The 15785-nt window shown below is 38.8% G+C and overlaps 1 protein-coding gene across 5 annotated transcripts in view; it reads left to right on the forward strand.

The window, feature by feature from the left end:
* VPS39 (VPS39 subunit of HOPS complex) overlaps positions 1 to 15785 on the forward strand; it is a 45162-nt gene that overhangs the window by 4180 nt on the left and 25197 nt on the right. For 4 of the 5 annotated variants that reach the window (XM_044436842.1, XM_044436839.1, XM_044436840.1 and 1 more), the window contains exons 2-13: positions 2197 to 2262; positions 4168 to 4194; positions 4594 to 4658; positions 7614 to 7656; positions 7955 to 8049; positions 9589 to 9687; positions 10523 to 10615; positions 11001 to 11184; positions 11656 to 11776; positions 11954 to 12074; positions 14762 to 14891; positions 15297 to 15439. In XM_044436842.1, coding sequence (XP_044292777.1) covers positions 2197 to 2262; positions 4168 to 4194; positions 4594 to 4658; positions 7614 to 7656; positions 7955 to 8049; positions 9589 to 9687; positions 10523 to 10615; positions 11001 to 11184; positions 11656 to 11776; positions 11954 to 12074; positions 14762 to 14891; positions 15297 to 15439 — 1187 coding nt within the window. The remainder of the gene's footprint in view (positions 1 to 2196; positions 2263 to 4167; positions 4195 to 4593; positions 4659 to 7613; positions 7657 to 7954; positions 8050 to 9588; positions 9688 to 10522; positions 10616 to 11000; positions 11185 to 11655; positions 11777 to 11953; positions 12075 to 14761; positions 14892 to 15296; positions 15440 to 15785) is intronic. The other variant, XM_044436841.1, reaches the window with a different exon arrangement.

Consider the following 15785-nt stretch of genomic DNA (forward strand, 5'->3'; position numbering starts at 1 on the left):
CCATTTTCATCACACAGTCTTTAATAAATTCACCCTCAGTAAAAGGTTTGCAGTGCTTGGCAATCAGCGTTGCCACCTCGTAGCTCGCCTTTGTGGAATTTTCATTTGACTCACGGGCTCTTGTGAAAAAGCGCTGCTGTGCCATTAAAGCAGCTTCCAGTACCTTCAATTTTTCGCCACGTTCTTTCCCAGTTAGCTTGTTGTAGTTAGCATGTTTCGTCTGGTAGTGCCTCTTGATATTGAATTCTTTGAAAACAGCCACAGTCTCTTGGCAAATTAGGCAGACACAGTTGTTTCGTATTTCAGTGAAAAAATGCTCCAATTTCCACTTGTCCTGGAAGTGGCGGCCCTCGCTGTCAACTTTCCTTTTTTTCGTTACAGTCGCCATTTTAGAAATGGGCACACAAGCCTCGTGTCACAAGGGTCACGCGGTGAGAGTGCTGACTCAGGTCTACTGCCATCTTCTGGTGAAATATAACCACCAGCCTTGAGCAGGAGGCAGCAGGGGACAGCTGTGGGAACCGCTGTGCAGTGAAGGGAAAAACGTCGGCTGGCGGGGATGAGTGAGAGGCTGAGCCCGCGGGGAGAAGAGGCTGCAGGCTGTCCGAAATTTGAAAACGGGCCGCGATTGGCCCCCGTGCCAGACTTTGGACATGCCTGGTATAGATGGAGGATGTTCATCCTATTCTGGATAGGATTGTATTCCCCCAGAAGGAGTAGGTTCATATATTGGGGGTTGCTCCGGAGCTGAGTCTCACTAGAGCTCCAGATTGCCTCTGTGGCATGGAGTGGTGGGACTAACTGTAGTTGTATCTAGACTGGGGTAACTTGACTTTAGCAGTGGATGTTTGGTAACTTCCAAGTTAGATTACTGCAATGTACTCTACTTGCAGCTGCCTTGGAAGATGGTTTGGGAGGTGCATCTTGTGTGTAATGTGGCTGTTAGACTGATAGAAGGGCAATATAGATATTTTTGGTAAGCTACCCCTGGAGCTTTGGCTATTGGTCTGAATAGAAATAAAATAAATGCAATCTGTCTCCATGGTCAAAGATGACATCTGAAGGAATAGGCACAATTGGTGTATTAGCTACAGGTATGCATGCAAATTCCACTGAACCTCGGTATCAAAGATCAGGCAGAATCCAGAAATACATCCAGACTGTGAATCTGTGTCTTCGGAGGGTGGGGTTGTAATTCCATCCCATATAGACTTAATTCCTATTTGCTGATCTGCATTTTTGATAGACCGCGAATTCTTCTGTTTTGTCTTTATAACACTTCAGTGTGTTTCCCTTCATTCAGTCCATTATTGACATCGCACACTGATTTAGAACTAGAAAAGTTTCCTTAGATTAGATAAAAAAGTAGGGATAGAGTTGGGTATCATTAACAGTCTGGTGCCACCAACTGCAAAACTCTGGTTGACCCCTCCCAGCAGTTTCATGTTAATTTTAAATTGCAGAGGGACAAGATGGAATGTCAAAAGCCAATGGTGCTTACTCCCAGGTGAGTGTGTATGGGGTTGCAGCCATTTAACATTTGTTTTAATTGTTATATATTATTCGGAAATGTCATATTTACTGTGAAATGTAAAGCCAATTTGGCTTTAAAAGAGGAACCCACAAATCCATGAAGGATAGGGCTATCAGCAGCTTCTAGTTATATGTCACCACCAGAGTCAGTGAGTATGGTTACTTGCTGCAGAACCTGGGCAAAGTGTGCCGTTACATTCATGTTCTGCTTGTGGGTTTCCCATGAATAGCTGGTTGACTAGAGGGACCCTTGGTCTGATCCAGTATGACTCTTCTTCTGTTCTTATGTACTTAATTACTTTAACCCAATTGTATATATCCTATATTGTTTCTACTTTCAGAAGCACAATGGTTTTAAGAAGTGTTGGTATGCTAATTTTAGTATATGGATTTGTTATGTTACTAATGTATTTTTAAAAATGGATGCATTTTCATAGAAACTATCCAGTATCACTTGCATTTTTAATCAAACCCCAGTGAAATCCCTGGGACTAATTTCTGAGTAGATATGATTAACAAAGGACTGATGTTCTGTATTCAGGATTGTGTTGGTGGCCATGTGATGTCCTATATTTAGAATGTTCCACTGTGATATGTAGTAAGAGTCCCATAAATTATGGAAGAATATTGTTGGATCTGATAAAAGGTTTGCTTTTTTAACAGAGGAATGGCTCCTCGTTGGAACTAAACAAGGGCACCTTCTTCTTTACAGAATTCAGAAGGAAGCTGGTGAGTTTGTAAAGGTTTATCTAAGATCCGGTATATAACATTGCTATGATCCAGCTCTTGAGTGACTTGACAAGCTGAGAACAGCAGAGCAAATTTGCTTAGCTGTATTTTGGATCTGGTTTGTACAGTTTTCTGCATGCAAATGTTAATATATAGTAGAAGAGTGTGTGCAAGAGCTTGAGACCTGCTCAAATTCCATACTGTGCATACAGCTTAAGTGTTGAAGGATTATATTTACTGTCTCTAAGGGCACAATCCTATGCCTATTTAGATAGAATGGTCCTACAACTCCTAGCATTCTCCAGTTATCCATGCTGTTTGGGGAATGGTGGGAGTTGTAGGAGATTTTTTTTTCAGGCTAAAAGTGTATAGGACTGTGCCTAAATGGCATAAAATCACTGTAGCATTTCTGCCTTTCTCAAAAATAGCTTTCTAATGAATCTTAAACAGTCCCAAATCCCTAAAAACCAAATTCTGGGTGCTCAAGTTTAGCAGCAAAAGTAGGTCAGAAGTTGCTTGGCAACAAAACATGCTTAGATCTGTGCAATCAAATTGCACTGAGGGTCAAATTAGATGCAAAGATGATCTTGCAGCTGATGGCTGTTTGATTTTTTTCCCTAAGTATGAACTGTAGAATGAGGATCTGGATGAGAACCAGAGTTTGAAGAGGCAGGGATCAATTCCTCCTCTTCTACCAGGGTTCTGATTGGGATTGACCTGCCCAAGCACAGTTTACTGAATGAAAAACAGTCATGCAGTTTCCAGTTGTACACTTACCCTGTTATACAGTTTTGCTGTGAGTGTCCCAAAGAACAAACATTACTAACAGATCACATTGTCAATTACAGAACAAGTGCAGGGTGGCTCTTCATTGCAGTTTGGTATCCACTACTAATGGTTTGTGCTTCAACCATCCTGTGCCAGTTCTGCATTTCTATTCTTTGAACCTTTTTCCCATTCTGGTTGGTTTAAGAAGCTTTACTGTATTTTCCATCTGGATATGAATGTAAAGGAACATCAGTATCAGAAAGAGGCCTACTTGTGTGTGCAGGAACCCAACTTATAAACACAGTTTACTGCTATTGAGTGGCAAAAGTTAACAAGAAAAAGAATGAAACAATTTCTTCAGGATGCCTTTTAGTTTTCAAATAACTTGGTCTTGGGAGGATATCCTCACATATTAAAATTACAGGTTGCCATATACTGAAAAATACTACATTATAGTTTACTTGTGTAGGTCCCCACACAAAGAGTCTAAATTTACACTTCAAGGATGCAATCAGATCCATGTTTAAACAAAAAAGTCTTATAACTGGCTGGGGTTGGATGTAAGAGTTGTATGATTTTTTTTCTGTCTAAACATGCAAAGGATTGCATCCCACATCAAAGGTGGGCAATTGTGGTCCTCCAGACGTTATTGATTTCCAGTTCCCATTGTCCCTGGCCAACATGGCCTGTGGTCAAGAATTACGGGAGTTGTAGTCTGACATCTGGATGACCACAGATCACCCATTCCAATCTTCAGTGTTAAGAAATGATGGAGAGATATAAGGCAAAGAATGACAAACCATTGGGAAGAAGGAGATGTGAAGGTATGCAAAGAATGCAAGCAAATGCAGTTATATATAGTTATGTGTTTAAGGATGGTATTAATGAATTGGGAAACTCTGTGAGAGTACTGGAAGCATGCTGCATTTGCCTTGTCTGAGCAACAGCTGTATAGTGCTTAGGAGAAGCTTATCTCTGGTTCTGTGAGTCATTGCTCTAGCTTTGCAATGAGACTAGCTTCTTTGGAGAAATTGAGATAACTTCATTCTCAAACACTGTAGCCAGTCAAATCATGCTAGTTTTGAGTTGCTCTTGTCTCACTTGGTAAATTTCTCCCCCTTTTTGCATCAACATCAGGAGAGGTTACGACATCAGAAAGTGGCTGTAAGTTTGTATCCATAAACCTCCTTTAAACCCTTGTGGTGAAGTATTTTATTCTTTGTCCTTCTTGCAATGCTCCCTAAATAAAAAGCTTTTATTTGTTAGTTTTTGATCTAGATGAAGGGTGCTGGGGGATTGTCTTTCTGTAGATTTTTATAGTATTTTCTTAAATCCTTTTAGACCATGAGATCACAAGGTTTACTGGTGGGGTAACTGGGTATGTTACAGTGTGCAGTAGTTTGATTTCTTACAATCTTTAGGTGGATCTGTGAGACTTCCAGCTCCTCTAAACTGATAACCAGACTCAGTAGGACATTTTGCATTAGCTGGTGAAATACATTGGTGAAGTAGGTAGTTTGAAATGTCTCTGTAGCATAAAGGAATCCCTTTACTGTGTGGCAGGTTGCAACAGGTTTGAAGTGACACTAGAAAAATCACACAAGAACTTCTCCAAGAAGATTCAACAGGTAGGAGTGATAACTTTTGATCCATCTTAGATCATCTAGCTTTTAATTATTTATGACATTTATTGTCTGCTTTTCATTATAAAATAAAGTGTAAGTGCAGTACAACCAATAAAACGCAATAAAATTATACATTATTGACCAGAAAGCACCAAACAAGGGAAAACAGTAGCACAAATAAACAACAGGTAACATAATACAGCAAAACAAAAAATCTGGGTGAATAAATAGGGGAAAGGAGTTCCACAGGTGGGGCACCTGTATCAAGATCACCCTTGTAGGTTGATGTGTATAAAACAAATGTAGCACCATTAAGAAGGCCTACCACTCAGTTGAGGAAGGTACATAAAGGAGAAAGTACTTCATAGGGTTTCCAAGTCCTAAGCTTTTTATATCAGTCCATACATTTACATGTTATTTGGTGGCTTGTTGGTGGTCAGTGCACCTGCTGTAAAGCTGGTGTGATATGCTCCAGGTAGCCTGTTCCATTCCGTGGTTTCACTCTGACATTGTGCAGCTTCTAGGCCAGACTCACAGGGAGGCCCCATATAAAACACTGTCTAATGTTTTATTGATAGTTTAATGTCAGGGTTATTAGTGCATGGGTCACTATGGCCAGTCTATTCTTATCCAGGAATGACTGTAGCTGCCAAATCAACAGAAGTTGGAAAAAAGGTACTCCTCGCTGTTGAGGCCACCTGAACATTCATGGTCAGTGATGCATCTAGAAGCATCCCCAAGCTACACACATGTAGCTTCACTTGTGTAGTTACAAGTACCAAGCAACTGAAATATGCTACACAAGAGTTCTTCAGAGCAAGTGCAGCTTCATCCAGAACAGGCAACTTCCATATTTCCTGGCAAGGGAACCTGCTTCTTTCTTATCAGGATTCAGCCTCAACTTACTGTTTTTCACTCAGCCCACTATTGCATCCAGACACCAAATGGTGATTGGGTTAATTTGGAAGCATTTGTTTTGCTGAATTTGTCTTCTAGGGGATTTTTATCCTTCTACTGTTCATTGTTGGTGCAGCAATTGAAATTATCTGGGTTTACTCCTAGTATATTGCTGCCATGAATTACAGATGTTATTTCAGAGACAATTGGGAAATTGCAACTCATGCCTATTGCTTGCTGATATATAACTGCAGTACAGCATGGAGGCTGGTGTAGCCTTGTGCTTTCTTTTTCCAGGTAGAATTCATTATATTTGTATCCTGCTTTTCAACCAAGATTGGCTCCCAGATCCATTTAACAAAGTACACTCAAAGGGACAGGAATATGCTGAGTTCTGATACATGACAGTTGATGACATAGTCCAAAAAGAGTGAGCAAAAGGAGCTGCAGATCTGTGGTTCTCATGATATGCAGAGTATTAGTAAACAGCAAATTTAGAACATAAGAACTTAAAATTAAATTAACATTAAAATTTTGGTAAGAGACATTCTTCTGTGAATAACTGTTCTCAAATGCTTACCATCTTAATCTCTGCATTTTCCTTACTTGCTGAATGTTAAACAGTACTCGTGATGCTCTTTTTCTGTGGCTTCTATTCCTGTTTGCATTTCCTTGTTTTATTTCAGAACTCCCTCTTGTGTTGCAGGCCAGAATATGAACAATAACTGCTTTGTCACAATGCTCAATGTCTGCAACATAGTGAGAGGGAGAAGAATAGAAATTTCCAATTCAATGTTAGATTAAGTGAAGTTTCCTGAATTGCCTGAACCATCTTAGTTAATCTTATCTACAGTTAGTGAAAATAAGCCAGCTTTATAAACTATGATTTGAGGTTGGCTTGTTTGTGCTAACTATAATGAAGATAAACTGGTTTGTTTGGTTTTGGTTTTGGATAATATGGCAAACTGAAGTTAATCAAAACTGAAGCAGAATGTTTCAAACTCTTCCTCATGTCTGTACTGAAAGAGGGTGTGGAGGGGAATGTGTGAACCTGGAAGGAAGCTAGGCTTGTTTTCATAAAACTAAACTATGGTTTTGCATTATGTCCAAAACAGTATTTTCCTCTTCTGGTCTTGCTTTCCTCCCATCACAGCATTTGCAGATTGCAATGGGAATATGTTATCGGAACTAGTTAATAATAATATTAGAATAACTATTCTTCAGAGTGACCAAGTAAAAGAGAATATGTCTGAAAATAGACAATAGCAAATGTGAAGACTTCCTATGAGGAAAAGAGAGCAGTTTTTTGTTTATTATTTGACATAGCTGTGCTATAGACATCTGTCAGGGATGTTTTAATTTGGAGTCCTGCATTGAGCAGGGGATTGGACTCGATGGCCTTTTAGTTCCTTTTCAACTCTGCTATTCTAAGATTCTAGTAGAAATGACTTTCAAAGTGACTCAACTTTCATAAAAACAGGTATTATTGCCAAAATAGTAAAAGCATTTCATTTGTTTTTAATCTGATGTCTGTTTTAAAATATAAAATAACAGATGCCCAGGAGGAGAGAGCTGCATAAGCTATTCTAAGGAAGTGTCAGGCAGCAATTGTGCAGTCTCAGATTAAAACAGTTTAAGCAGCATAATAGGTGAGAAGGAGAATTATTGCCAACTTCACTTCTCCCCTAGGTTCTGTAATATATATTTTGTATCCTCTTTCTGAGCATGCTTATTAAGTTGTGCATACTTAGTTGTGCATAGTATTTGTGCCTAAGGAATAAATGGTTATATGTATGAGTTATATAATTGTGTAAATGCTAAATATTGCCTTTTGGTAAGAAAAAAGCATACTATTCAAGGGAAAATTTGTTTGGAGAGGATTCAGGTTAAAATAGGTTTTATTTATTTATTTATTTTATTGTCTGGGTAATCAGACGTTCCATAACTATCAATTCAAGGCTGCTTTATCGAAGGCAGTCTGCATATAAATTGTTCCTATTTTAAGAACATTTTTGGTAAGTGGACTTCATTTCCTGACTACAACTTATTAATTTTTTGTAGATCCATGTTGTACCCCAGTTCAAAATCTTGGTCAGTTTGTTAGGTAAGTGGAATAATAGTTTGAATAATAATTTTCAAGTTAATTCTGTTTTAAAACAAGGACTGATGTAAGATTGCATTCCGTTATGCACTAACCTGAGAATAAATCCCCTTAAACTTAAGAGTACTTGTAGCAACATTTTATCCAAGTTCCATTTAACTTATTAGAAAGATATCTCATTGTTAAGTTCCATTTAACTTATTAGAAAGATATCTCATTGTTATGAGAAATGTGGTAGAATATCAGCTTAATTGCTTTGATGATACATCTGAAGCAGTAATTTGTGTATTGTTTCAAATAGAAAACAACATTCATGTTCATGACCTGCTGACATTTCAACAGATCACAACAGTTTCCAAGGCAAAGGGTGCAACTCTCTTCACCTGTGATTTGCAAGTGAGTATAAGAGGAGGAAATATGGATGTCTTCTCCAGTCTTGAAAGGACAACTGACTTTATAGTTGTATGAGTACCAAGTATGGAATTAAAATGAAAAGAATGTTGTATTGGGTTGATTTCATGGGCCTATTTATTACTTTTGAAAAATCACATCAAAGACGATCACAAATCTTAGCCTTACCTGTTCTATATGTCTTCTGCTGGTCTTACTGGTGGTTTATTATTATATGTATATCCTACCCTTTTCCTTTCAAGGAATTCAAGACAGCTTACATAATTTGCCCTCCCACCCCCTGAGATCGGCAACAGAAGCCCTCCTCCGGGAACCCTGTGTGAAAGATATTAGGAGACAGAGTACCCGGAGGAGGGCCTTCTCTGCGGTGGTGCCCTGTCTATGGAATGCGCTCCCCAGAGAGTTCTGCCTGGCGCCGTCATTATATGTTTTTCGGTGCCAGGTTAAGACCTTTTTATTTAATCAATATTTTAATAAGTTTTAATCTTGAATTGTATTACTGTATTTTATTAATTGCAGCCAGAGTGGGTCATCTATTTATTTATGCTGTTAGCTATCCAGAGGCGTTAGTAATTGGACGGCATACAAATTTTATAGATAAATAAATTGTACCTTTTCTCAATTTTATTCTCAGAACAACAACCCTGTGCGGTAGGTTGGGCAGAGAATCTGTCACTGGCCAAAAGTCACCCATTTAGCTCCATGGATGAGTGGGGACCAGAACCCAGATCTCCTGAGTACCAGTCCCAAACTCTTAACACTACACCACACACTTATTTGAGCTCATTCTGGGGTCAAGGAAAGACCACTGACCCTAATCACTACTCCTAATTTGCTCATTTATTTTTGGAACTGACCTCTGCACAGCAAGTTTGTTGTCCCAGGAGAAGTGCTAGAAGAAGCTAAAACTTGCAAAGTTTCTCTCTTCCTATGGTTCAAGTTTTAAAATTCCTTTATAGTAGGAATGAGAATGTGTGACTACAACTGAACTGCAACTTTCACTGTCTCTCACCACTGGTTGTGGTGGCTAGGGATTTTGGGAGTTGTAATCCAACAACATCTGGAAGACCACATGTTCCTCATTCCTGCTTTTTTAAGGATGGATACTGTCGTGTTTGTTGTTTTGTTTTGATTGTGTACAAGGTATCATTTGACTACCAGTTGATGAGGCCTGGAAGACACACTCATTAGTTTCAGCGTTTAAAAAAATATATTTCCTTGAACTTTGGGGGTTTGTGGTCAGTGCTGTTGCTTATTGATTCAGTTTGAGTATGCTAGGAGATAGGGAAATTGAAGCAAGAATGGATATTTTTCCTGTATGTTGGCTATTCTTCAAATATTTGCCAAAAATATTCTGAATTTTCTAACAATGTGAATGTTAGAAGAATATCTTTATCCAAGCAATCTAATACACAGATTCCTTCTTCAGAATATAATGTATGCAAACATTCGTAGTATTATGACACTGAGTACACAGTAGTGTGCTTCCAGCATTGATACATAGACAGCTATTTATTTTTACAGCACTCTGAGAAAGGGGAAGAGGTCCTCAGGATTTGTGTGGCAGTGCGAAAGAAGCTGCAGCTATATTACTGGAAGGACAGAGAGTTCCATGAGTTGCAGGTATAGTAGTGCTGTAATAAATCATTTCCTTCCACATTGGGAAAATGTTCTTTGTTGTTTAGTTCTTTTGGTTTTAGTAACTTCATTGAGTCTTCACAACAATATAAGGATATTGCAGATAAGGAATTAGACTTGGAATAACATAAACTCAATGATGTATTTGAATTGCTGAAAAAATTTCAGTGGTGCCTCAAATAACTCTAGAAGAAAAAAGTTTCACTGGGTTGCTACTCATTCTGATTCTAACTCCTAATCTGCAGAATTCATTTTAGTTTTAAAGTGACATGCCATGTAGAAATAATATTCAAATCACTTTCTTGAGCATTGGGAGTAAATTTAACACATTGCACACATGTAGAAAGGGACATCTTCAAGGGGTGTTCATTGTCAGTTTGAATCCTACATCCTACAACTTGAAGCCTAGTTCTTTGAATGAGAATGCAAGGTATCACTCCCTTACTCAAATGTACTGTATTTTTCTCTATGGAAAAGATGGCTGAGTCTTTTGCTCATGGATCTTTCCTGCAGAATTCAAGTTTTCCATATAGCATTTTTCATAATAATTTTCTTTAGTGAATATTCTCCATGGAGAAGAGAAAATATGTTGTAATTGGTCCCAAATTAGAAGATTTTGGTAAAAAAAGACAAGAGAATGGTCTTTTATTTTTACAGAGGGGAGATCGCAAATGCCACTGTTTATGTTAAAGTTGTTTGAAGTAGATCTCTGTAATGGCAATACAGGCAATGTTTGTATGTATATGGAATGTATAGTTATTAAATCCCTGATGACTTCTTTGTTGCCAACCAGAGCTTTTTTTCCCCCCTTGATCTCCAGGGAGAGTACAGTGTGCCCGATGTACCCAAATCAATGGCATGGTGTAAAGATTCAATCTGTGTGGGTTTCAAGAGGGATTATTACCTAATAAGGGTAAGGAAGAGGATTTTGAGTAAGCTAGAAAAAAGAATGTAGCTTTTTGCGGAGGTAGGAGTGGGATGTGTGACTTCAGCATGATTGACTCTCATATGGAAATTCAGTCTATATTTTTATGGGAGTAAATCCTATTGAGCATAATGAGACTTACATCTGAGTAAATAATATATAGGATTGTCTTCTTTGAGAACCTAAGTGTAAATTAGTTAATCCTTGGGAGTTGCCATAAGCCTGTGTTTGTGTTTGGATCTGTAATTTTTACGGAAGCAATCTTGATGGGAGAAGAGACTGTTCAGTCCACACACACCCCGCCAGCCTAATGTTGAGAACTGGTCTGGTGTGGCTTTTGTATAGTGACTGGCTGTGTTGATTTCATTCACAGGTGGATGGGAAAGGGTCTATCAAAGAATTATTTCCTACAGGAAAGCAGCTTGAACCATTGGTGGCCCCTTTAGCAGGTGACAAAGTTGCTGTAGGCCAAGATGATCTAACTGTTGTGTTAAATGAAGACGGGATCTGTACACAGAAATGTGCCTTGAACTGGACTGATATCCCAATAGCTATGGGTGAGAGATCATTGTTACTTGTCTTCATTTAGGCTATGAGTTGGTGACTTTGGAAGGTTCAGGGATCATTTTTCACTCTCCAGACTACTTATCCCCCATTTAAGTCATTGACAATCCTTTCATACCAATCTTATCTCAATCAAGCAAATTAAATTGGTTTTAAATGGTGTCATTTTACTGTGCAGCAGGGAGTATGAAAAATGGACTGTTACTCAACTCTAAATCAGCTCTATTGTTGATTTATATGTCTTCTTTCTTTTCTTTGCTGCTACTGCTCTGTAATTCTAGTGGGCATACTGTTAACTGCTTTTGTAAAGTGCTTTGAGCATATAATTGAAGGGTTGGAAAAGTATAAAGAAAACCTGTAGGACAAATGTTAAATAACCATTTAAAATATTCAATATTTATGAATGTCGAATTGGGAACATTGTTGAAAATCATATCTTACTGTCCGTTCCATGTCCATAACAGAGCACCAGCCTCCATACATTGTGGCAGTACTGCCAAGATATGTAGAGATTCGTACTTTTGAGCCCCGTCTCCTGGTGCAGAGTATTGAGCTACAGAGGCCACGCTTCATCACTTCTGGAGGGTATGTAGTTGTTACTTGTTGTCCAGTCTTTACATACTTTTGTGCTGTGTGTATATTCCTGTTCCAAATTCTTAATTTTTAAAATAAGTTTTTAGTTCAAAGAGGAAGGTAATCCTTCCATTTTATTAGGATATGTTGATAATGAATCTTTCTCCCTCCCCCTATTTCTTTCTCTAGTACAAATAATGTGTATGTGGCCAGCAATCATTTTGTTTGGCGTCTCATTCCGGTTTCCATTGCAATCCAGATCCAGCAGCTTCTGCAAGATAAACAATTTGAACTGGCTTTGCAGCTGGCAGTAAGTAGTAGGGTGGAAGCATTTTCAGTCTGTGTCTCTATTGATTACTTGGGAAGGGCCACGGGTCAGTAGAAGAACATGTGCTTTGCATGCAGAAGGTCCTGGGTTCAATTTAACTTATTTAATTTATTTTTGGACTTACTATTTGCTAAATCAGCCCAAAGGCCTTCTAAGTGAACCCCCGACTTCAGTAGGTAAAACTAGGAAGAAATGTTGCCTGAAACATAGGAGCGCTAGATGAACCAATGGTCCAATAATATCTGGGCTACATGGACCAGTGATCTGACCCAGTGCAAGGTAGCTTCCTATGTTCCGTCAGCTACTGCACACAAGCTAAATCTGATTGCTGTTGCGAGTCCTAAGTGCACTGGTAATTAAACATCTAGGTGTTAAAGAACTTCTGGATTTAGCGTTCATTCTTGAAAACCATTTTTGGGATGTTGCAACTGTGCATAGTTTATTATTTATTTACTTATTAAAACATTTCTATGCCGCCCCATTCGCCGAAGCCTAGTTCTATGCAGAATTTATGTCAACTCAATGTCAAGCTGTTTTTATAAAAGAGAAACTTATACTGAGAGCACATGACTTGCCTCAGGCAACTGAGTGATCTCTACATTAGTCTAAACGTTTGATATAACAAAGGAATGACTGATAGCTTTCAAGATGAAGCTGTCAGTTCTCTGGTTCCTTGGTTAATGCTTTGAAGCCATAATCTTCTAATGTGACTTGCTTAGATTAAATGCTGGTGTAAATTGGAGTTAGACAGAGAGTTTGTCTTGAGATGAGCAGAAAACAGGTTGAAATATGGCTGTGATTATACCTTTATTGGATCAGAGCCTTATGAAGAGAGCAGCAAGTCTTTTTGCATAATTGTAACTCAGACTACTTTTGCAGAGGCACATTGGGTCCAGTAAAAGGTACCATCTGCACTTCTTTGTTAGTCTTCTGACTAACATGGTGACCATTCCTTTAATGCCAATGATTGGATGTATATAAACTTAATAATGGATATTGATTAATGGTTAAGAACAAGTCCACATGTATACAGATGTATTTATAACCATGAATGCTGTGAGTTCCATGTTTAATTATGGTTAAATGAAGTTATATACTGGGTTCTAGAGATATTTAGATAATTTAGATAGAAATTTAGATAACCATGTATCAGCTTCATTAGTCAAGATATGAAAAAGCTTCTTGACTACACATGCAATCCCTTTGCTTTTTTATATATATGGCAGCATGGAACAAATGAGGAAGTCTTCCATTAATGATAGTTGGTCAGAACTGGAAAATTATGGTTAAAGTTTTAGAACAAACAAGATAGCAAGCCAATTGGCTTAATATCTTGGCTTAAGCCAAAGCTGTTAGCTGCAGTTGGGATGAAAAAGCAAGAAACAGTTAATGGAAGGATTCCTGGTTTGTTCATGCATGTAAAGGGAGGAGCCAGAGGGGTTGGTTTTGAGGTCATACAGCTTGTTGATATCTTGGCTTTGAAAACTGAGATGCGATCATCTGAATTCAACCACTGTATGGATCACAAATACACCACATGAGCAGTTTATAGAGAGGGTTGTTTACAAGAACCAATCATGTTAGTGTTTCCTTGTCTTGTGAACAATAACTATAACCTGTGTAACCATCTATAACTACTGAACAAATTACTTCTGAGTGGGAGTGGGAGCTAAATGCTACCATCTAAATTGGTAGCATTTAGATGTATGTATGTACGTATGTATGAATGAGACTTCTATGCCGCCCCATTCGCCGAAGCCTCGGGGCGGCTCACATCCATAAATAAACTTGCATAGAATAATATAAATTAACAGTATAAATTAAGTCGCCCTGGCCAAAGAATGACAATTAAAATGACATTTGAATAAAAAGGTCTTTGCCTGGCACCGAAAAACAAATAACGACGGCGCCAGGCGGACCTCTCTGGGGATGTTTTGGCATACAGTTCTCATTATCTCATGTCATTGGCTATAGTGGCTAGTGATAATTGGAATGATAGGTGAAACGGGGGGGGGGTGCAAGTTGCTCACCTCTGTTATGATTATGGCCCAAGCTGAAAATTATGGATAATTTGATTTTGTAAAATTCCTTCAGTTGGCAGCAGGATGCAAGATTGTAAGCAGATGAGGACCCCCAGAGAGCACCTTGCCCAGAAGGCTTTCAAATTAGAACTGACTGTGATGTAGGTCAGTGTGAGCAACTTGTGCCCTCTAAATGTTGTTGGGCTGCAGCTCCTACCAGCCCTACCCAGCATAGCTAATGGTGAGGGATCATGAGGATTGTAGGCCATATTGTCTGGATGACCACAAGTTGCTCCAGCCTGCTCCTGAGGGTTCTGTCTTTATGGATTTCTCAGTCATGCTCACTTTATATCAGGGATGAATGTGAATGCTGTTTATGATCTAAGTGGTTCAGTTTTGAGCTGCTTTGGTAATTCTGGCTCTTTGGTGCCATAAACTGAAATAGAGGGCTGCCTTGGGGTTGGTACTGAGGGGTCTTCCTTTTTTCTTGACTAATGTGATATACCTATTCACTGTTTCTGAGCCACTTGCTTAAAACAATCTCTTTCAAGCTCTTTGAGTTATGCTATCTTTTTAAACACTGCCACTAATGTCTGTGTTTAAAACATAACATTTCTTAACTATTTTGCTCATCTTTCTGCTTGATAGGATATGAAAGATGACTCTGACAGTGAGAAGCGACAACAGATCCATCATATTAAGAATCTCTATGCCTTCAACCTTTTCTGCCAAAAGCGCTTTGATGACTCCATGCACGTCTTTGCCAAGCTTGGGACAGGTGAATTACTTATTAGCCTGATGTGAAGAGGTATTGGAGATTACTACAGTCCCCCAAAACTGGCAAAGGACTCCTGCATTCATAAGGCCTCTGAAAATGTTTTCTATTCTGACTTGGGACTTATTCCCTTTGGTAGCTGGCAAACTACTGAACCAATTGCAAAAAGGGTGCTGAGACAACAAAGAGTTCTGTCACAAAGTTGCCTGTCGTATGGGTTACTCAAGCTAGTTTCTGAAGGGTCAGTCTTGTAACAGATGGTTTCAGAATGCTTCAAGTATTTATAAGGGTGAAGTGCTGTGAACATGAAAACTTAAATTGCAAAGTAAATTCAGACTGAAAACTAAATACATTTTTCAGTATAATTTAGAAATACTGTGACTTATTACAGTTGTGCATTTTGTTCAGATCCCACCCATGTGATGGGTCTCTATCCTGAACTGTTGCCTAGTGATTACAAGAAGCAGCTCCAGTATCCCAACCCAGTGCCAGTACTCTCTGCTGCAGAGCTGGAGAAAGCACACCTGGCACTAATAGACTACCTAACTCTGGTAAGTATTCAGCACCTTCTGCTGACATCCTGTCTTGCTAGTTGCTGATTGTGTGAATGCTTTAACATGTCAGCACCTCCTAGAATGCTTGGCACTCACCAGCTTTTGTTTGCCTAATATTTTGAAGGGACTTCCAGGAGGGGTGAGCTTGTAATCTCATGGGTATGTTGCAACATCCACATGAGCATCTATTATACTAAGGCGGTTTCACTCATTCAATTGTTACCTCAATCATATGAGTGTTTGCTGTTTTTTATGGCACTGTATAGAACAATGTAATCAGAACAGACAAGTCCCTGTCTCCAGTGAACTTCCTATCTACATTTTGATCATAAGCATAGAGAAT

Source organism: Varanus komodoensis, unplaced genomic scaffold (assembly GCF_004798865.1).
Source record: "Varanus komodoensis strain SLA01 unplaced genomic scaffold, ASM479886v1 scaffold3, whole genome shotgun sequence".
NCBI lineage: Eukaryota > Metazoa > Chordata > Lepidosauria > Squamata > Varanidae > Varanus > Varanus komodoensis.